A 22791-nucleotide genomic window follows, 5' to 3' on the forward strand; every position below is an offset into this window, starting at 1 on the left:
GTCACTGTTTAAGTCAGTCACACTCTTCAAGGCTTATTCTGAGTAGTTTTCATCTCTGTTGGAAGAGGGAGAAACATTTGGTTTTGCTTCATGGAGGATGAGCTTCCTGCCACCCAGCCTCAGGATGCTCAACAAAAAAAGTGTTCATGGCTTCCTCCAGGTGATTCCCAATTTTGTATTGCCACTTCTTTATTAAATTTCCCAACAGCCACCCACTGACTTGAGCACAGGTCCCTCCTGGCCAGCTGCAAGTTTTCCTCAGCCACTTCAGTGCCCTCTTTGTACCAAGGCTAAAAATCCTGTGACAATGCCATCTCACCTGGAGTACCACAGGTGTGAGCTCAGAGAAGTGCGCAAGAGCCTCACCTTTGTTGATCAAGATCCTTTGTCTTGAAATTGGCCTCACACAAAGAAAAATTCATAGTCTTATGTTGTCCTCAGTTGCTCCCCCAGCACGCACAGATACAATATCAAACCACAATATCAGACTGCCCAATCCTCTTCTCCTTCCCCCTTTCAAAAGAAAAACTTCTTTTTGGTAAAACATTCACACTGTTTACCGAATACATGTGGTAAACTGTAAATTCTTCTCCAGCTGAGCCAGCAAGTTCTCTGCTACCCAGAGGGCTGGATACAACTGCTGAAGGGATGCAAGACATTCAAGCATATTTTCCTCATCCCAAGAAGTTCTCCTCCAATATTTTGAGAGCTGGACACCACTATCACACCCCCATAATATTTTCTAGGCTACATGTTAGCAGTGGGATCAGCAGGAAAAGCTTTACCTCACTGTTCTGAACTTGCAAGATTCACTTAAAAAACAAAAAAGGTTTGCAAATATTTACAAGTAGGAATGAGTATGGATAGGATTTTAGGCACCACAGCTCCCTGTACAAGTATCTCTCTAGCTGATGCTGTATTGGTTTTGCCCAGGAGGGATGCATGGACAGTTTGACCTTTCTGCAAATGTAGTTAGAACAACAAACAGAGCTGAGGCAGGTGGGTGAAGCCAATTTCCAAGAAGATGATTAACCCATTCTCTGCCTCCCAGAGAGGAAAACTGCCCTATGCACAAGTGTGTGACACTTGGTTATCTCTCTCACCTCTTGCCAAGAGTAAGGTAAAGGTAAAAATTCGCTCCTTCCTGTGAGCTCAGGAGGTGTTGACTATGCTGTGCAGAACACCACTCCTGAAATGCCAGTGTAACCTATGCACTAGAAAAGGGTGAAGTCCATGCCCTGAGCAGAGACACTGCTTGGCTGTCACATCATTGAGGGGAGCACAGGTAAAGTCTTGAATCCAAATACCACCACTCCCCCTCCCAAAAGAAGAAAGAATTGGTCCGAATGTGCAAGAATTCCACAATCTAGTACAAGATACCAGAAATATCCTCTCCTTTCCTCATTCAGAGGGGACAATCACAACAAACACTAAAAGCCTCAGACTTCTACAAGACAGAAAACTAGAGAATGTTTTGAGCAGCCACAAGCCTTGAGCTTCTCCTCCACAAAGCAGAATAACACTGGCATGTGAAGGGCACCTGTTCCTGGCATACCAGGCACAGCTTAGTGCAAAGAGCAATCAAGGCAAGTAACAGCATTTAAAGCAAAGTTGGAAGCAGATACTGTTTGAGAGGTGCTTTCGTTCCGTGTATAACATTGTTCTAGAAAAAGTAAAATCACTATGGGGTTGGGGGGATATTCCTGTCTTTGACAAAATCTGTCACTAAGTCAGAAGCCCACAGCAGGAACAATGACGTGGGATTACAAAAGAGGGTGGAGGAGAATAGGGGAATAGCTATGTTTATGAGAGATAGTGGGAAATTTACTGCCAAATGCTTTTAAAGAAAAATTTCTAGTTGTCTTCAGAAAGCATGTAGTGGAAAAACCTTAGTCAGACCAGCTCAAGATAGCCATTTCTTTAAAAAAATAATTTAAAAACATCCCACAATCTCACACATTCTAATATTCAGCTATTACTCCAAATCAGCAACTTCCCAAATCAGTAAGTCACTAGAATCAGTTAAGCATCTGTCAGAACCACGTCAGAACTGAGAGCAAGTTTTTTCAATTCGACATTTGCAAAGACCTCGAGTGATCCAAACTGAAGCATTAATTAATTAAACACCCCCAGCTCTTGAAAGCCAATCAATAAATTTTCCTTCCTCTGTCACAGGACTAACAACTGGTTTTTGCAGTGATATACAATGCCACTGCACTCAGTGAGCTCCACTCTGCTGCTTTAAAGCAAAAGCAGGAAGTCGGAACAGAAAATTCCTAGGGAGAAACTGCTGAGACAGAGCAACTCACAAACTCGTCCAGACTTCCTGCTAAAACAATTCTTTGCCCAAATGAGAGACGTTCTTCCCTCCCCTCCACCCCAGTTTGTCTTTCTGCAGGTGTCCCCAGATACCTGGAGCAGCAGGACAGTGTTGCTCCCCTTCCCTGGAAGCAGCAGTGTGTTCCACAGCAAAAGCTAGAGGGGAAGGAACACCGCCACTGTAAATAGAGGATCAGAGCCGGTCCAAGCCAGGAGGTGTGGTCTGCACCGCTCCCTCCGCATCTCAGCCCCTTTCCAACACAGCCTCGCAGTCCTCGGTTCAGAGGGCAGCACAAGAAAACCTGCCCCGGAGCTTCCAAGGTAAATTCCTTGTAATCCCACCTTATGCACAGCTGCAAGGGAGAAGGGCTTTCTGGGCTGCCTTAAGCAAGAGGGGAAGAAGGGGTAAGAAAGCAGATGATCCCTCATCTGAACTTACCTTCCCTGAGAAACTCTAGCTGTGCTTCTACTTAGCTTGCTGCCTTGCCCCCAACCAATTTGCACCAGGCAAGGGCTGGAAACTACCCCTGTGAATCCTGCCTCAAGTTTAACTCCAGTTTTACAAGGCTGGCAACCTGTTTCACAAAGAGAAGCACAGAGAACTCGGGAAAAGAGACGCAAAGCATAAAATGACAGGACAAGCAGCATGTTTCCAAAGCATCATAAAACACACACCAGGGGTGGGGTGCACATCCCAGGACTGTCTCACTGCAGCAACCAGAAATGCCACCCTCTGTCCTGCCACTGGCAGAGCATCACTCTATCCCACAGCATCCCCAAAAGGAAGCAAAGCCATCCCTGCCTGATGACAGCTGGATATGCAGATGGGGATTTGTCGCTCAGTGGCAGCTCCAGGGTCTTCAGGCAGCACAAAGATGCTCTCAGCTGTGTCAGGTCCTCCTGGTTAAGCCTGAGGTCTTTTCAGGACAGGTGACAAAGGAAAGACAAAAAGGAAAGTGTTAAGACCAGGCAGGCTGGCTCTTCATCACCTGGTAAGGTTTTGTGCCCTTTTCTCACCCCTGCCTCAAATGCCTCTTTTGCCCAGGAAACAAGCTTCACCATACAAATCATGAGCAGGCAAGCCTACCCTCTACAGAGAGGAAAATCCCCTCTTCCACCAAATTTCCCCTGAGAAGCCTCCGGCTGGTGTCTGAACAGCAGAGACCCCATCAGTCTGGAAAGAGAGGAGCTTCAAACAGCCCCATTCTCTCAGCAGCAAGTAAATGGGACCTGTAGAAGGCAAAGACAGATCCTTCCTTATTATTTTAAGATGCTTATTTCAAAATCCAGACTAAAAAATGGACATGAAGCCTACTACAAACAATCACAATTGTCTTTAGTAGAGATTTAACAGGGTCAGAGAGTTCCCCTGAGCCATCTGGGAGGAATCTGTTCTAGCAGAGGGCATGATCACTTTTCCATTCCTCGAAGGCTCAGCTTTGCCTAAGCTGCAGGACTCCAAATCCCCTGGGGCAAGCTCTAACAGAGCAGCTGTGGCAAAAAACCCAATAAAACCAAACAAACCCATACCAAATGAGGTATCTGCCTCCAAGCAGCAGTTTACTCACCATTTTGTTCACCATTGCTGCACAAGTCCTGCTTGACACTGCCCCATGGTTTTGGCTGGGATGCTGCTAGAACAGTACAAAAAAGGGAGCAAACTGCTTTCCTGCACCTTGCACCCTGTCCTATCTCTAATCTCCTCCTGGGGTTCTTTATAAACATTCTCTAAGTACTGACCACAACAAAAAAAGCTTACAAAACACACAAAAAAACCACCCCCAAAACCCCACATTTTGGAGGCACATTAATGAATCCTTAGTGTTACACGGATAAAGGCCAGGAAATACAAAAAGTTATGGTTCCCATAGTAATGCTAATTGAACCATACTGCATATCCTGTGTATTTCGTGGTACACATTGAAAAGAAAAAGGTTTCATCTACCAATGCTTAAAAGGTTTTTGATTTAGTAAAAACACTTGAATACCACCCCCCACACGCAACATTTATTGTTCAGAGCAGTGGATTTTCAGATCGAATTGGATTAAGCCAATCTAAGCATCACTCCAGCTCCCCATATCTAGGGCAATAGCAAGAGCTCTCAAACATGATTACAGACTGAGCATTATTTACCCAACCTGAATACAGGAAAGCGATCCAGGTGTCAGAGTGGCTTGTGTCACCAAATCACAGTCGCACAGATTCTGCCCTGGGATGCAGCAGGGACTTGGTAAGGAGAGAGGGGAGACAATAGCCAACCAAGCCCCCCACACCCATAACTGGCAGGTGTTAATCCATTCCTACAAACACTTATTTATTTGATGCTGACAGCATGAAATATCCTGCCTGGTATCCCACCTCACATGTCCAGGAACAGGTGAACTACAGCCATGCTGACCTTTCTTCAGCATAAATCCCTGTATTTCTCTGCTCTCCCAGCTCCTGAGGGCTCATCTCCATGGGCATAAAGCCCACACCACTCTTCAAGAGGGAACAGCTACAAGTGGTCCATTTGCATTTAGCGCCTTTGACTGAGCAACCCGATTTGCATAGGAAGCGAAAGAGACTTTGTGCCATAGGAAATCCATTAAATCAAAGGGGTTTGAGCACCTCTACCAAGCAGATGATTACCCCTCTGGCTACATGGCTGGGAGTAAGCAAAGGTAGATCAGGCATCTTGCAAACTCCTTAAAGAGGAAAAGAGAATAAGGAAGAAGGAAGGCAGCTCTCAAGCACAGGAACAAAGTGTGCAACAGAAAAAACATGGACATTTGTAAAAGCGCCCACATATCCTTTCTCCCTCCAATAAATCTGAACTTTTTTCTGAGTTTCCATGATCTCAGACAGAAGGAAAGTTCAGGACAACAGATATCTCAGAACTTCAAAAGCCAAAGGAGAAGAGAGAGAGACACTGCTGCTGAAGAGGTTCTCAGCCCTGCTAGACACCAGGTCACCCACACAGCCCTGCTCAACAGGCACCAAGCTGATGGAGCTGCCATGAAGCAACATCCAACCAGAGTCTGCACAGGGGCACACAGATGTCCTTCTGCCCACAGGGCTACTGGTGGCTGTTCCTTCACTCACACCCTTACACTCACCTTCCCTGTTGGGCTCCAGCATCGAGTCTCCATATTTTAAAGAGGCTTTGCTACCCTCCCTGCAGCTGAAGAGCCTGGCTATTCCTCTGAGCTGCACAAATTCCAGTCAGCATCTAGCCACAACTGCCAAGGGTTTTGGTCATGCTTTATCTTATCTAAGCAATGATGACGCTTGTCTTTCTTCTTGGGCAACGCTCAGCACCTGCTGAGGAGGGGAGCTGGGCAGGAGCCAGGAGCTTCAGCCTGCAGCAATTCACCCCAGAGCAGATGGCTCTGCTGGCCTGCCTGTCCCACAAAAAATGGGCATTCAGTCCACAAGGGAGGGCTGGGGGGAAAATAAGGCTCAGCAATGCATACACTTCTTGCCCCACCTTCAGCTCAGGTGCTAGCACAGGCACACAGCTCACCCTCCCTAGACACAATACAGCCCCACTATTCCTTGCCAAGAAACAAAGCAGTGCTTACAGGGAGGCAGAAGTCTTGTCTGGAGATAAGACTGCAACATCTTGTCATGCTTCAACCTATAGGTCACCTACCACTTCAATTCCCAGCTGGAGATGAACTTGGTTTTCTGCTCTTCATTTTCCAGAGGGAAGAAGAGGGGGAAATGAGGCAGATAAAAGCATTACTCTTAGTCATAGATGTTATGCTGAACAAATTGGAGAGAAATTCAGCTACTGTAACAGTGAGGGCCACCAAGTTCCTGTGGGATGTGTTACATCTGCCTCCCTGCAGTTGAACCTCTGCCCAGCTCCCACCATGCTCAGCCAAGGGTTTACAGCTAGCCTGCAAGTTTGCTGTCTCCTTTTCTAGAGGCTTGACTCACCTAGCTATATCCAAACATAGCTGAAGTTTTCCCACAAGGTTTGCTTTCCATAGCCTAAATGACATATTTAGACATTCCGCAATTTTATTTTTAACACCACACAGCTACTCCTCCAAAGGTCTGCAGATATCCTGCCTGCTATTCACTGGGAGAGCTTGAAGTAGAATGCAATAAACAAGTAGATCTGTTACCTTTATTCCACAGTTACAAAAATTAGGCTTTTTAAAGTCTTTACTGCACTACTTTACTTTCATTCAGCACATGTGCTAAAGGTTAATTCTTTCAAAAAGCTGTAGATAGGTCTTCAGAGCTTTCCCCTTGTTCACAGTTTCATCTCTCCAGAAACACAGCTGCCTCAGCCCAGGATACCTCACCTGCTGTGAGCAGGGACACCTTTACACCTGCCAGGATCTTACCAACAACACAAGCTCAAGCCACCCCAAGCCCACACACTGCTGGAGCTCCACAGCAAATCTCAGGAGGCTCACAGCTCCCAGGCACATTTTCAGAGCTCTCCTGCCATTCCCAGAACAACACAAGCCTTTCTTGCATGGCTTTCAATCCTCAGACAATCCTTCTGAACCTGGCAGTCCCTTCCACACAGATGGGGCAGGAACTGGTGCAGAACAATGATACAAAGTCTTGTAACAGCAGAGACTGAAGGTACAGAAACAGAGGCAAGAGCTCCTCCTTCAGATGACATGTCTGCTAAATTAACTGTAATCACACACTTCACTGGATAGAAAGCAGGGATGTTACAAGCCTCCTTGCTCTCACTCTTTTTACTTGACAGATTTTCCCCTAGTTATGCCAAGCAGATAAGAACGCTGTAATCTTCCAAAGCGTTGCACCAAATCTCATTTCCTCCAAAACAAACCTATGATTAGATTGAAGCCACAGTCTCTGAGAGCACAAGACAGTGTTTGTTGCTGCTTTAGTGCTCTGTCACACAAACATTTGGTTAAAAAGTCCACAGGGCTTCCCAGCCATGTTACTCCAACCTGAACTAAGCACGGGAAAGCCCAGCATGGCTCCAGCCTGCATTTGAAAGTACACAGTGCCACAGCCCACCTTTACTTTGGGTGCTGTCTTCTCCCAGAGCTCACAGTTTTTGTTATTCCGCTTAAGGCACCTAGGTCCTGCAGTCAGGTGAAGCACAGAGATTCAAGAATTCCTGGCAGCTTATACAGACACCCAGAAATCTTTAAGAAATAAGCAGGAAAAAGCAAATTAATAATGGGATTTAAAAGGGGAAAAAAATATGTGATGTTATGGTTTGGTTTTTTTAATGTGTGGCTGGTGGTATATAAAAGCTTAGGGTTGGCAAACCTTTTGATCATGTGGCCAGAGGGGAGCACCTGGTATTCCTTAACACAGCAGAAGCCTATGGGAATACTTAGTAGATCCACTCCAGTGCTCATTACACAGCTGCAGAGGTCAGGTTTGGTTAGCAAAATGTGCATTAGGGACGTGCAGAGGGAAATTCTTCTCAGCATCAGCCAAGAAATTAAAGGCTAGGGGTGCAGGATGAGGAAAAGAGAACATTGCTAGGAAAACACTAGGAGGGTCAATCAGGACATCCACAGCACCTCCCTTTCAAGCTGCTGGGCTAGGGGGTACCTCCAAGGATACACAGTGACAAAGGACAGAAGCTCTTGCTAATTGTTGCAATTCTGCTGTTCTGGTAGGACAACAAATGAATAATGAGAGATTCAGACATACAGAGTAAACCAAGTATTTCCACCCCAGACTTTACAAGGATAACAAGCCAAGGTATCTGGCAGGAAGGAGGGAGACGCTGCTCCACTCAGTGGAAGATGGCACATTTGCTACAGCTGAAGTTTCTTGTTACTGTCCTTACATCCAAGACAAGCTCCTGCAAGCAGGGGAGGAGAGGAGGGAGGATTCAGTCCCCTGAGCAGCCTTATGAAATCAAAAATATTTAGACAGCAAGTAGCTGCATTATGGAAATCAAACTTAGTTTGCCAAACATAGGGATCGATCTCCTTAAAGCTCTCTGACCATGAAGAGCATTGTGCAGAGCTGAGCCCATGTGATATCTGTTGCTGTCAATTGTCCTCATCCCATTAGTTCATTTTCTGAGGCAAAGTCATCAGGAACAGCAGTTCCCCAGTACTGTCTGTGTGCTGCTAAAGACAGCCCCACTTGAAGCCCTCCTTTGCAGCACCATCTTCAGGTCAGTAGACAGGAGGCTCTCGATTCATCAGATGCATCAAATTGGGGTGTGGGGGAGAAATTTTCCTATCTATCCTATATATGCAGAATATAGTTGATACTCCCACTGTAGCTTGCCACAAGAGGCCAAGAGGAGAGTGATGCTCCAAGGAATGAGAATATTTTTTGCCCAGCAAGGTAGCTTCAGAGACATTTTATGCCATCTTATAAAGGATTCTAAAATTTTATATCTCAGGCCTCACATCACTTTCTGTGGAGCAGGGTGTCCTGGCAAAGAGACATCCCAGCTCACTGCAGCTTTTCAGAACCTCCTCTGGACCACCTGAATTGGACAGTGAAAGGACAGACCAAACTGATTATCTGTTTGGTCAAGAAAAGCAATTTCCATAGCCCTCAGCAAATATACATGTATATATATATTAATCTACATATAACTGGTTAGAGGATCCTCAGAAATAAATGTAGCTCTAGAACATGAAAAATAAGATACAACTGCTCCTGAGCCTGCAGAAGGCAAATGAGAAATTAAGGTATTTTGAGTCCCCTCTGATGCAGAACAACCATCAGAAAAAGCAAGAACTCAGCAGGTCACAACTAAACAAGTAAGTTGTGTTTGGATTATCCTGCCTCCTCAGGATATTCCTGAGCACAGCTATCTCCCTGTGTCTGAGGCTCTTTTCCCCTCAGCTGACCTCTTTTCCCCTCAGCTATTTTCAGGAAGTCCTACAGGAAGGACTTAGGTTCAACACACAAATTCACCGAAGTGCATCCCACGAGTGCAAGCAATTACAGAGAAAGACGCCGCAGTCTTAGGAGAGAGAAAGCTCTGGTTCTTTTTTCCTTCCAGAGAAGGAGAAGCAGCACCAACACAGCCACTGTAGGAACCCGCAGCATCTTTATAAGGTGCAGTGCCTGGACTATGGCAAGAAAGAATGTTCCATGAACAAAGGATGTTGGAAAAAGGAAAAGAGAAAATAACAAGGTCTCCACTCAGGTTCAACAAGAAAGACCAAAGTTCCGCGGCCACTTATCAAAGGAGCCTGCAGGCTTCACAGCGACAGAAGAGGAGAGGGCAAAAGAGGCATCACCCCATGCCGGACCCCACCAGGCAGCGCTCCCCGCGCCGCGGCACGGCCGCAGCCCCGCCTCAGGAGCGCTGTGTGCGGGAGGAGGCAGCGGCGCACAGGAACGCTGTGGATGCTCCGCACCGCCCGCCACCGGCGAGGGACCTCCGGCAGCTGGGGACGGGGCCGGCGTGTGGCTGCGGCCAGGCGAGGACCCGCAGGGCCCCCGGCCCTCCGCCGGGCTCTCCCCACAGCCGCAGCGGGGGCGGCAAGGCGAGGGTGAAGGCGCTGGCGGGGCCCTTCGCCGTGGCAGCCTCTCCCCAGCAGCCGGGCTGCGGTCCCGGCCGGGCAGAGCCGGCAGCGGCCCCGGGGAGAGGACCGGCCCCGGGGAGAGGACCGGCCCGGCCCGGAGCACCGCACCGCCGCCCGCACTGCCCGCACGGCGCTTACCTGGCCCGGCCCGGCGGGAGCGAGCGGCACCTGCGGCCGCCCTGGCGGGAGCGGAGCCGCCGCTGGCGCCGGGGCGGCCCCGGCCGGAAATGAGCGGGGCCGCGGGCGGGCGGCCGGGCCGGGCCCCTCGGGATCGGCGGCACAGCCCCGTCCTGAGGGAGAGCCAGCACCCCCAGCACCGCCGGGATAGGCGGCACAGCCCCGTCCTGAGGGAGAGCCAGCACCCCCAGCACCGCCGGGATAGGCGGCACAGCCCCGCCCCGAGGGAGAGCCAGCACCCCCAGCACCCCCGGCCCGGGACCGCCGCGCAGCCAGCCCCGCTCGCCGCCGCTCCCCCGGCGGAGCCGCAGGCAGCGCCCGGGCGGCTTTATGGCTTTTTCCGTTTCACGGATTAACAGCACCGGGTTGGGGTTTGTTATCGTGCAGTACTGGAGGTTCGGAAAGCTGTTTGCTTTACCAGGTGCACCCCACAGTGCCAATTGCAGCACTTGTTCCCGCCACGGGACAGCACACAACAAAGTCTCTTCCTAAAGTTTGCGGCTGGCAAAAGCCTGGACAAAGGAGCCCGAGCCCTGCCGATCCAGCAGAGCCCCGCAGCGCCAAGCCCCCGCCTGTGGGAGCCTCTTGTCCCTGCTGCGCAGCCCCGCCGTGCCCAGAGCCCTGGGCTGGCAGCAAGGAAAGCCCCGGCCTTCCCACGTTTCCAAGCGTTCCAGCTGCAGAGTAACCGGGGCAGACCTCGGTAGCTGTCATAACAGACAGAAACACAACAGAACCATCTATTTCACCAGCGAGGAAACAGACTCCCTAGAATGCGGGTCAGTTTCCTCAAGGGGTGGTCCCGTAATGGAGAAGTTTCAGATTTGTGGATAACGTTTTACTAACCCTTTCACAGGTGCCAAACACCTGCTATTCCCACAAGAGAGTGCTTAATTCCTCCTGGAAACCCGGGTCTGCCACAGAGCTCAAACAAACAGGCTAACAGCACTTGGGGCATTTAGGCTTGAGTAAATCAGAACTGGACCAAAATGCCCTCTTTATTGTGTACTGATAAATACTGACCCCAAGAGGAACTTGAATGGGCTTGGGCCTAGCAAAACAAACCCACATCATACACTACATGCGAAAAATATTGAATAAACTTTTAAACAGCAAGAGAAGCAGCCTACCAGAGCCAGGTAAATATATTGAGAAAGTTTTTATTGGAAGATATATTTCTGCCAAAATAAATAGTTACATTTTCTTCAGCAAAACATTAGAAAATAGAAACAGGAAGAAAAAAAAAAGCATCAACAATTTAATACTGAACTTTTAAAGTGACTGTGAACACTACTTAGTGACATTGCCACGTAAATATATAACTTGTTATGCTATTGCTGGTCTAGTTGCTGCTCTGACACCAGTAATTTCCACAGGACCTCCACGTGTTGTGTGCTTAAGGGTCTTCTCAAACTTAGTGGCAGCAGTGGAGACACACAAAGCTCAAAGTGCTGCTTTAGATGCTGTTTTCAAGAACAAGAGAAAACCCCAGAATGAGAGGTATTTATTTCAAAGTTACATTTCCAAGTCCCCTGTTTGGAACTAGAGTTTCATCCTCCTTGTGCAGGAGGGCTGATGTGGATCCAAAAAGTGAGGTGGATGCAGTTAGGGGCTGTCCTGGTGGAGCTGCCTGCAGGTTGGAAAAGGAGCAATGTCCCACCAGCAGGCAAGGGGAAGGAGGGAGAGGAGAGGGGAGTGAGTCCTGCTGCACTCAGAAAGGCAGACACCAGAGGGACAGGAGGCCAGAGCCCACTGTAAAGGCACAGCGTGTTTGGCACAAACAAGCTGGCTGACATGGCAGCCAGGTGAGGTGGGCCATTCTCTCACTGATTTAAGAAGAGCTTGAGAAAACTGTTGGCAAGGCCCTCTGACTTTGGCAGCCCTGCCACCCACAACATCTAGCATATATTTAGTAGAAATTTACTGTTGTTTTATTCCCATAAAGAATAAACACACACAGAGTTTCAGGTATTTCCCCCACAACTGCTTTGGCAAAAATGAGAGCTCTTTCCTCCAAGGAAGTAGTGAATTACTAGATAATTTTTATAAATTAATAAAACCACTGAGGAATATAAAAGTACTAGGGACGCCCCAGTGCTGGCAGACAGCAGATTCTCTTTTATTCTCTGAGTGTTGCAGGTACACAGCCTTCCAAGAAGCCATGAGAGAACAATTCCTAGGTCCTATACATAGTGGTCAGTATTTTCTCCTATCCCTTGAAAATCAGCTTGCAACAGAATTAGCAGTAGGGCAGGCAGCAAACCAAACCAATTACACACTACTTGTCGGTTACAGAGCATGCCATAGGCATGGACTGTTGTACCCAAAACAACTCTATGGTGTTGTACAGGTTAGGAGCTGGTTAGATGCACAACAAGGTCACCATTACCCTTGTTAGAAGCAGCAATTAGTAACACAGGAAGGAGGAAAAAACAGTGGATTCCTGAATGCACAGACCCTTTATGTGAAACAGTGGAAAGAGCAAGGGTTGGGACTCCTGCAGGAATCCAGTGAATGCTATAAGGACCTATGGACATGGACTACAAGATGAATTTTTGTCCAGGAACCTGACCTCTCACTCTCCATACACTGGAGAGCCTTGCTGGGCTGCCCAGCTACACAATCTGGAGCAGAATGGACTGACTGCCACGGATGACCTTGCTCCTCCAGACTTGGCAAGTGAGAGTTAATCAGCAATGGCTGCCCAGAAGATAACTTTGCACACCATGAGGTACACACAGAACAAGGGGCTGAACAGTTCCAGTGAGCACTGTTGTAATAAACCTCTCCATATCCAATCCAGAGCCTATCACAAGGTTTCCAGGAATTTCAAAAAGAGTGGGGTCTCATCTAGACAAGGCAGCACTGCATAACAAAAAGCTATTCACAAGCTGACACAGCCCTTTTTCAGCAGTGGGAAAGGAGATCTTCCCCAGTTCCTTCATCCTTTGCAATGTGTAATGGACAAGCAGCAAGAATTTCAAGCAAATGGGTAAAACTTTTAAAAAGGAAAATGAGGTTAGTTTCAGGTATTTTTAACAGATCTGCAGTTCCCTTATCAGAGCTCAAATCTATAAAGCCTACAGTAGCCATTGTAACACTTGGGGAATAAAAACAGGCAAAGAAAGGGTTAATGCAGAGTGGTACTTTCCTAGTATCCTTCACACCCTGCAAATTAGCATAGGGAGAACAGGAATTTCCTTGTGAAAATTTAGACCTTTATTTTTAAAGCCAAGCTTTGATTTGTGGTTATAGTTTGAAGTGTACAAAAGTTTCTCGTGGAGAAGCTAATATAATAAATTAAACTACAGATGAGGTGAAACACAGAACAAAACTCAGGCCTTTTACCAGGCACAGCTGTTAGTCTCTTGAAATGCATGAACCAAAATCCCCAAGCCTTCTGGATCAGAGCACTGGAAGACAGTGGCATCAGCCCAGTCAGCACCAGCCCAGTCAATTCTGATGCAAAAGGCAAGGGGTAAGGGTGCCAAGCTGCAACTTCTTAGCACACTCTGTTGCCAAGAGTATTTTATTTCATAGTTTAGTGGTTTACATAATCACTCAGTGGTTTTACCAGTCCAGGAAGAAGGGATAAAAAAATACTTGCATCATTTTCTCCACCCATAAATTAACTCAAAAAAAAAAAAAAAAAAAAGAGTCAAAAGGGCAGCAGCTCCTAAACAGAAGATTTTTCTTATGCAGTTTTGCCCCTCTCAGATGTTTTGTTTCTGGACAAAATGCCTTAATTTCTTGCCACTAAATATCTCTATGTTCTTGCCAATTGCTCTGTGTGCACTGGGGACAAGAGATATGCATTTAGCAATCTAAGTAGCTGTGCATGTGCCATTTCCCCCAAGAAGGTAGTCCAAAACAGTGAAAGAAAAGAAATCCCATACCAAACCACAAAATGACCGCCTTTTCTCAGTTTCAATTTTCATCAAATTCATCATGCTTCCACTAAGTGACAGGAGCTTGTTGCTGGTTCACTTTCACTAGCATCTACCATTTTATTCCTGTGGGCTTTAAACAATCACAAGATCAACTTGATTGGTAATTGAATATTCTGTCTTGATTTCAGAATCCTCCAATTTTTTCTCTTCCTGTAGTGACTTCCCTGTTCCCTAACTGACTTAATTATGCAAAGCTTAAGACTAAATCTGACTGCATAAATGCAGGCCTGCTTTGTAAACTACACAGGCCCTTGTTTCATCCAGCAAAGCAGTGGGGTGACAATCTAAGTCACAAGTTCATTCTTGCACTGCCTCCTGGGCAGAGGCCCACTCCATTGCCTCCCAGCTTGGCACAGCCACTGCAGGAAAATCCTGATGCTTATCCATCTCCACACAAACACCAAACTCATGCCCAGTGCACAACTGTGCTCATATGAAACAGCACCCACCCTGTCACCCACACTGCTCATAAAGATGTACTACTTTCTCCAGTGATTAGCACAACTTCTGGGTTTATTTTCCCTCTCTAAATCTAAGGTGCACAAGAGAGTCTATTAAAAATTACTATTCCGTGTATAGGCTACATAATCAGCTTCCAATACCCTGTCCTGCTCCCCAGCATAGACAGCATATGTCTGCTTTGGCCATTGCACACTGTGCTAGGAGAGGTAGAAGACGCCTCATGTAGCAAGACAAGCAACAGAAAAAGATACCAGGAGCTGGGTTTGTCAGAGTGTGAAGACCTAAGCTGAAACCTATGCAAGTCCCACAGGAAGCCATGTCTCACCCTGTGAAGAGCAGGGAGTTCATACTTCTCACACAAACCACAACCAGACCACTGCAGAGAAGGCAGTGCCTCAAGAGTCCTGCTCTGCTACAGCTCCGGTCTTTTAAGGGGCAAGACAAAGAGGAGCCAGTTCCAAGTGGCTGCATCTGCATCAACAGTCTTCACTTCACATGCTCCTGCTATTGCTAGCTGCAGAGCAGGACCTCTGAGCTACAACACAAGACACACAAGCTGTGATGCTGGTGTAGCTACAAGCCTAAATCCTTCTTGCTCCAAAGCCTCAACAACCAAACTTTCTGAGCAAAAGAAAGATAAAAGCCTCAATTTGGCAGGAGACCCATTCTGTATCCCACTTGGAATTTGCCTCAGTTGTACAGCCCCTTAAGGAGCAAAGCCCAACTGACCCTGTCAGAGGCAGCCACTTCCCCAGCACTTGCTGTGACACTCCACCACAAGCCTCTCAAAAATAACATGCCCTGCACAATTCTCATCTTCCTACAATCACTTCATATTGCTTCAGCTGCTAAGTTGATCCTGAGATAGCCAGGCTGAGCTTTTTCCAGGGCAACCCCACACCAATTCCATTCACAGAGTCAGGAATAGGGGCTCAAATTCAACATGTTTCCCTGGAAAAAAAAAATCTGTCAAAATTACTTCTTAAAATAAGCTCAATCACTTAACACTCAGAGTTCAAGTCACAGTAGTTCCCTGAGGACCCCAACCAAAATGGGAGACATGAGGACAACATGAATCAGGGAAAATACATAACTTTTCTACACTTCTGCAGTTCCAGTGTAGTCTTCTGCAGGACCAGCTCTGGCTTCTGGTGAGGATGCAATTAAGGGAGAGAGGAAAGGACATGGTTTCAGCAAAGAGGAAGGTCTGGAGGAGACTTGAAAGCCATGAGAAAAATTGTTTTGGCAAGAGGCTACTTCATCTTTCAGTAGCACAAAGAACTAAGGGCTGTCAGATGATTTAAGGAGAGGAATCAAGACACATGCTCTGAAAAACCAAGGGAGGTCAAAGCTGTATGAACTTGAGAGCGTCATCTACATCCTGGTTATTTGGCGGTAAAAAGCCAGTGGCAATTCAAAGTGCACTATGTGGGAGAGCCCAGCTGGGTCAGCATCAGCCTGGCCACAGGCAATGGCCAGGCCTCACCACAAGTCTAGAGCAAGGAATCAGCCTGTGTGTGGCTCTGAACACAAGGTCCTTGCTTGGCCCAGTGGGCAACAAATGGCTACAGTCAATTCCACCAGTCTCCATGCAGGGGATATCCCCTTTGCAACATACTCAGGAGCAAGGGGCACAGCCTGCTGCTGGGGGATGAGACTGGTCCATCCCTATGTCCATTCTCCTTCCCACCCACTCTCATCCCCTCACAGCAGCAGGCTCAGAAGAGTGGCAGGCACTCTTTTGCACAGTCTAGAGGTGGAAGCTTTAACTGAAACCCTTCCCGAGGGAAGAGGGAGGCTTGCATGTCCACGTTGATGCAGAGCAAGCCCAGCATGAGCTGGCGCTGGTACTCCTCCCACTTCATCATGACATCAGAAACGGAGCGGTTGCTCCTCATCCACATGGGCAGTGCTTCACCACAGGGTGCCGCGGGAGAAATCGGCAGCTTCTGGGGCCCTCCCAGCTCGAGGTGGTAGTAAAGCCTGAAAGGCAAATACATGCAGAGACTCAGTACAATGGGAAGACTTGAGCAGGCCACCAGACTAGAGCGCCAGTACCACAGGCCTGTTTTGTACTAAACTGACTACATGATTTTAGTGAGAAGTCTCTGTGTGCCCATTTCCCCCCGTCACATCTCTCAGTTATTCAGACCATGAACTCTTTTGGGTAAGAATTATACCTTTGTACTAGGATCAAACCACAGCTGGGACCCCTTGAGTGCTACTGTGAGTTTTCTATCCTCATCCACAGAACAGTCTTGCCACAGCCTCAAGCCAGGAGCTATTGCAGGAGTTCAGTCCAGAAGCACAGGCACAGGCCCAAAGCACTCGGTCTCATTTGGAAACTCTTTTGTGTTCCCTGGCCACCATATTCCTTCCCCACAAAAACCAGGCTGAGATACTGAGGTAGAAGAAGTCATTTGAACACAAGTACTTCTCAGAAAGAACTTTCATGGGATCCTGGGCCAGCAAATGTCACAAAGACCTCTGTCTTGTAGAAGGAGCATGAAACAAGCTGGCATACTGTTTTAATCAGACTTACTTTAGACAATGTCCCCCATAATAGGGGACAGTTAGACTTTGTCTCCTACAATGGCACAACGGAAGGGGACCATGTGCTGAGTGTATCTGACATTTAAAGAAGCCAAGAGAAACCGTGGACCAGATTTGCATTTCAGTCTAAGTGCTAAATCCTTCTGGTCAATTTCTGCCTTATTTCCTCTGTTCCAGTGGAATAGAGTCTCTAGAATTCAAAGGTGTAGGGGGAAATGAAGAGCTCCTTCAGAACAGTGCTGCGAAGAAAAGCAGCCATACCTGGCTGAAAGATGGCTGCCTAGTTTCTTCTTGGCTTTCTTCACAAGATAGTTGCAGATTTCTGTCATCTGCTCCCTCATCCATCTTATATCTTCAGGGATATCTGGGAGCCATTCGAGCAACCTGTAAAGAGACAGGAAACAACCATTAGCTGGGCCACGCAAGAGAATATGATTAAAAGAGGACCAGGTCCAAAGTCTCCCTTAAGGCTCAAAAATTTATCACCATTTTCTGGGGCAAGTTCTAGCACACAGCAATCTTCCTCCAAGCTGGAAGTAGTGGCTGTAACTAAATGACATAGGAAGATAGGAAAAGTTTGGGGTTCTTTGTTTTTCTGGTTTTGTGAGGGTTTGGTTGGTTGGTTTTTTTAGTCATATCTGATAAATGTCAAGAGCTTCTTCCCCAGGAATACCAGCAGTGCAGAATTAGAGAGAATCCCACTCTGGCTAAACACTACAGCTACATGAAATACTTGTCTGCACTGGGAAGAGCACCACTGAGGGACCAGCCCAAGGCTCACCTGACAGTGAAGGAAACTGCAGACTCCAGAGGCAGCATGTAGGGGACCATCATGGCCGTGGCCACACGCACAGGCAGCATGTTGCTCAGGCCAGTCAAGAAACTTCTTCTTTCAGCACAAGCCTCCAGGAGAGCTGAAGGCAGAAGAAAACATGGTTGAATATCCCCAGTGGGACAATCTTTTCTTGTCATACCTCAGAAGTTACTCAGCCTGAGGCAGCTAACCCCCACTTCTAAGAAAGTCTTGCTCAGGGTTAGTAATTCCCTGAGCACAGCTAAAACCAGCAGCTTTCACCTTCATCAGACTCTAAAGGAGTGAGCAGCAAGACCCTCTCCTCTCCTTACCATGCAGAACACTGTCAAATGAATCAACCTCTCCCAGTCCAGTATGAGCCACAACTTTATCTGAGACCCCCCCAATCCATCTAACCCTCAGCAGGTGTCATTTCAATTCCTGGGCATGACGAACCCCAGCTATACACAATAACCACACATCCCAGTAATCTTCTGAGGCAGAGCAGGCAGCACAGGAAGATTACCTGTAATCTCTCCCTTTGAATCATACCTTGGTTCAGTCTGGGAGGCAAGTGTTCAAAGATATGCTCTTCAACAACAGCAAGGGCAGTGTTGTCCTCTAGTTGGTCCTCAGCTTCTGTTTCTTCCTCTTTCTTGTCTCCTGGAGGTGCTTCTATGGCAAGGAGAGGACGGGCAGGACTTGGAGGATGAAGGAGACCTGAGAAGAGAAGTTATACTGTAAGGATGACACAAACCAGCTGCCCTGCCTTTAGAGTGTCAGTCCTTGCTTCAGCCTAACTCCCCTCAGGCTGAGGTCATGCCCAGTCTCTTTAGCTTACAGCTCTTGTGATGTTTACCACAAGGAGATACAAACCTTGCTAGTTTAAATTCATTCTCTCCTTCCCCATCAGAAGTTCTCACATTTCCCCTTTAAGTTTCGCAGCTGGCAGAGTTTTGTTGCTATAACCTGCCACTCGCCCATCTTGCATGCAAGATTTCCCTCCTGCAGTGCAATCCCAGTTATCCCGGTCCTCATCACTGCCCACAGACACGAGGTGGCAGCAGGCGCACACCCAGCGCCGCAGCGGCTGGAGGCAGGAGAGCAGCGCCCACAGACCCAGCCACACACGGAGAGCAGCAGGGTGTCTGCAGGAGCCCCAAATGGTACTGCTGCCCAGCAACTGTGTTGGTAACTGCAAAGGTCACCACTCCACCTCTCCTTCCTGAAGGGCAAGGCTCATTAAGGATTATTCCATACCGCAGTATATGAGGGACAGTTCAGTTCTTCCCTTCCTCCTTTCATATGCACCATCAACTACTCTCAAAGCCAAGGCACCAAATGTGGCACAGAACAGGCAAGTCAGTGCACCCTACAAATAGCCAGTGCCTTACCATTCTTCTTCAGGAAGTGCAGTGCATCTCGATAGCCCTGCTTGCACATATCCCGCAGCACCTGTGGGCAGAGGAAGGAAAGATTCATGTGGAAACTGGCTGAGCAAACACCTACCACAATGCTGGCTTCAGAGGAATTGTCCTGACTCCTGCGCTATCCCAAGAGCAAGTATCATTCTTGCCAGCCTTGCTCAAGCTTTGAGCAGGAATGGGAGGTATAGTATCAATATATTGGCTATGGGAATCATAGGACAATTTAGATTGGAAGGGACACCTAGAATCCTACTTAAGTGGGGGCACAGAGTTGCAGCTATCTCATTGCCCCATCTACAGCTGATGCTGCTGTGGGCATCCTTCAGGCAGTCACACTGACAAGCAGCCCAGAATACTTCCCTGCAGGTGCCAGGAAGGGCCATTGTGTTTGCAGATAAAGCCAGCTAAGACTAGAGAGGGGGTGGAAAAAACTTGCCCAAGTCATTCAGCACATGAATGCATGCTTACTAAGTCCAAATGTCAGGGCTATCTGGCACTTGCATCTTCTCAGAAGTACACAAAGTTTGCAGTGCCACTTGCTACACTGATACAGTAGAAAGGCTTCATACTGGCAGCTCCATCCTTACCTTAACACACTGAAGTGCACATTGGTTCTGATGGCTAATTCATCTTTGTTTACAGTGAACCTGTTTTCCAGGCAATGACTACTCTAGAGAGAGCAACATAGGAATACTGTCCAAGCAACTGCTACCATCTGAATTCTAGATATTCAAGCAGAAAATGAAAACAAACCCTGTGCTCAAGGTTTAGCAAGTCACTGGGCTGGTAATGTCGAGATTAAAGACAAAGCTACAAGATACAAAACTAACAGTGTCTGCAATCTTCTCCTGCCAAAGTGCACACAGTGCCCAAGATCTGTGGTCCCCAAGTTCTGGTGTGGCCAGGAAACTCACTCACCTGTGGCTCCGGAGGAAACAGGGCCTTTGAGAGGCGGTAGAGGTTGCGAAGGTTGAACTGGATGCTTGTATTGGTGACTCTCAGCTCATGCATATTTGTGGAACTGTCCCGTGGGCAGATATCGCTCTCTCCCGAGAACGGAGACACCGTGATTGTGTTCTTCAGCTCATATTGGGGCAAATTGTCAGAAATCCCTCCATCAACATATCTCTGAAATCAAAACAAATTCAGCAGTCTTCATTTTCACAACTGATCAAGCAGCTATTTTACTCCATGTCCCTTTTCCTGTTTGTGCCAACAGCTTGGGAAGAGAACTGGAGGAGTAAAAACCAGTGATAGCACAGCTGTGTTGTTTATAAAAACTCCTTTTGCTATGTGTTTTTTGTTGCTTAAGTATGCTGCTCACAAGTGTTCAATAGGGAAGGCACATTCACTTGTGTGACTGCTGACTTACATCTCCTATGCGGTCTGACTGCTGTCCAATTAAATAGTAATACACACCAACAACCACCTGCAGTGTAAATTAGCCCTGATCTAAGCTCTCGCACTGTGACATTGTGCCATTTTTCACTTCTGTTGGAAATGAATAAGCTCAGACACAAGTCCCCGCTGGCAGAAGGTTTGTTGTTACCTATGAGAAAAACCAGCCGATCTGTTGCTAGTGGGCTTATCGAGCAGCAATCCCAACACACACACACACACATTGGGAATCCACTTGCTCTGGTGTGATAACAGAGCACAAGGGACTTGGGGTTTGCTCTTAACAGCACCCTCTTATCAGAGAATGTTCTGTTCTTCTGTACCATAAACATTTGTGTTACCCTTGCAGGAAGGGCAATTCCAGTAGTATGTTCTCAAAACATTCGTTGGATACTGTAATTGCATAAGGAGCTGAGCAAGATGATCCCTTATCACAGGTTTTGGCAGAGTAAGCAACATGCAAAAGATAATCGGAAAAGGATGTTGGTCAAGCCAAAAGAGAAGGAAGCTGGGGGTCTTTGCAGAGCAACAGTTTCTCCCCTTGTGAACCTCAGTTACAGAAGAATTCTGATGGTTTCATATCAGGGTTGATCCTGCAGCCTGGATCTGTTTCCTTCCTAACCAAACACAAATCATGATACAGGGGCTATGCAGCCCCACAAGTAGCAGCTGTAAACATCTTTCAGCAGTCTGCTGGGTGAGAAGCTGAGCCAGTAGAGGCTAAACCCAGGCAGAGCACAGAAATGCTGATTGAAGGAGAAGGTGCTCCATTCTGCATCCTGCTTCCTCTTGTCTCACAGGCAGACTGACCACCAACATTGCTTTTTTGCTGCACAGTGCCTAGGAAAACATTGGATGTGGTGCCTGGAGGATTCTTTGCACTTTGCTCTCTTGCTGTGGATGGCAGACAAGACAGACACCTCAAGCAGCTTCTCTGATCCTGAACAGTTCACAGGCTTGTGGGCTGAAAAAAATTGAATTTAGCTATAGCAAGCCAGCTGCCATTGATGCAACAGGGTCAGGGTGGACTGCACAGTCCCTTCTTGGGAGGCAAACTAAACTTCAGGGCTACCTTTGCATACAGCCTACAGCTTCATGGGAGATGGCTTGTGATTACAGTTGTAGGCTACAGCAGCCCAAACTCAGAGCACAGGACATTTTACCCTCATGGCAGCCCTTGCTCACCAAACACTGTGTCAAGAGAGGCACTTAGAGACTCCTACACCACCTGAATTTGGATAGCGATAAAGTGGAAGGACAGGATAGATTAAACTCAAGGGTAAGTACATCCTCTCAGAACAGTAACACACCTCAGACACAAGATGTTTTCTGACAACAAAGATGCCAACAATCAACAGAACCCTCCCCCCCATCTAAAGTGGGCATCAGTGTTCCCTAAGCCTAAAGCAACCACAGCAAACTGCCACTGTCATCCTCTTCCCAAAGCTGCTCCACTGAGAGCCAGACTAGGCACAGCTAGGGCTGGAGACATCTGCCCAACTCCCTTTGCAAGGATGAGATTTCAGAATGCTGAGTGGGACCAGAAGAGCAAAGCAGGCAGCATGCACTCTGTTTAAAGAAAAAGGAGGTAAGCTTTAGTGCTGGACAACACTACTTTTGTAGTAAGGATGCAGAAGACACATTTCCCTGAGGGTGGCAGCAAGACTGCACAGATGCCATTAGAAAAAAGGCTCAACTACAACAGAGCTGACAGGCAAATCCTTCTGACTCCATGGAAATCGAGGAGTACACCTGCACTCTCTGGTCTATTGCTTCCAAGAAATGCTGATTAACATTTCTCAGTAAAGCTCAGCTGCCGCTCCCTTGGATTTGCCTCAATCTCCAGTAAACCCAAGTGTAACCACTCTCCAGCCTCCTGCAAAGCCCAGAACAACCCAAAGCCACAGGCTGGAGCCACCAGCTGCCTGCAGGCACAAGCAGCAGCAGCTTTAGGGGATGGTTCATAGACTGGGGTGACCACTTCCACTCCTTTACCATGTTCTCCTGTCAGCTTTGTGACCCTTGCCAGGTATTCACCTCACCCACATGCTGCAAACAATTCACAACTATTGTCTGCGTTGGCAGGTCAGTTACCAATTTTTTAGTGTTTGTGGTTTTTTTAACTCCCCTGCCCATCCCCATCATCCATTCCATGAGACTACCAGATCTCAGAGAAGTGAACACAGGAAAAAATTTAGGAGGAAGGCAAAATATGGAT

At 47.5% G+C, this 22791-nt stretch overlaps 2 protein-coding genes across 9 annotated transcripts in view; both read right to left on the reverse strand.

Moving 5' to 3' along the window:
* The window catches only part of CRACR2B (calcium release activated channel regulator 2B), a 46003-nt gene extending 35898 nt beyond the window's left edge, over positions 1-10105 (reverse strand). For 2 of the 8 annotated variants that reach the window (XR_014955990.1, XM_085581616.1), the window contains exons 1-2: positions 3888-4511; positions 3122-3236 (exon numbers count right to left, since the gene is read on the reverse strand). Coding sequence is in view for 2 of the 8 variants with exons in the window: in XM_085581616.1 (XP_085437742.1) it covers positions 3122-3236; positions 3888-4044 (272 nt within the window). In the remaining 6 variants the exon portion in view is untranslated. Of the gene's footprint in view, positions 1-2412; positions 2719-3121; positions 3237-3887; positions 5384-5418; positions 7435-9954 lie in introns of those variants that run through there. The other 6 variants (XM_085581615.1, XM_077784242.2, XM_085581618.1 and 3 more) reach the window with 6 other exon arrangements.
* Positions 10106-11134: 1029 nt separating this feature from the next.
* The window catches only part of PNPLA2 (patatin like domain 2, triacylglycerol lipase), a 28984-nt gene continuing 17327 nt past the window's right edge, over positions 11135-22791 (reverse strand). The window contains exons 4-9 of the mRNA XM_021555182.3: positions 20094-20303; positions 19143-19203; positions 18301-18468; positions 17737-17869; positions 17217-17339; positions 11135-16385 (exon numbers count right to left, since the gene is read on the reverse strand). Coding sequence (XP_021410857.1) covers positions 16121-16385; positions 17217-17339; positions 17737-17869; positions 18301-18468; positions 19143-19203; positions 20094-20303 — 960 coding nt within the window. The 3' untranslated portion in view covers positions 11135-16120. The remainder of the gene's footprint in view (positions 16386-17216; positions 17340-17736; positions 17870-18300; positions 18469-19142; positions 19204-20093; positions 20304-22791) is intronic.

The sequence above is a fragment of the Lonchura striata genome, chromosome 5 (genome assembly GCF_050655825.1).
Source record: "Lonchura striata isolate lonStrDom1 chromosome 5, ASM5065582v1, whole genome shotgun sequence".
Classification (NCBI taxonomy): Eukaryota; Metazoa; Chordata; class Aves; order Passeriformes; family Estrildidae; genus Lonchura; species Lonchura striata.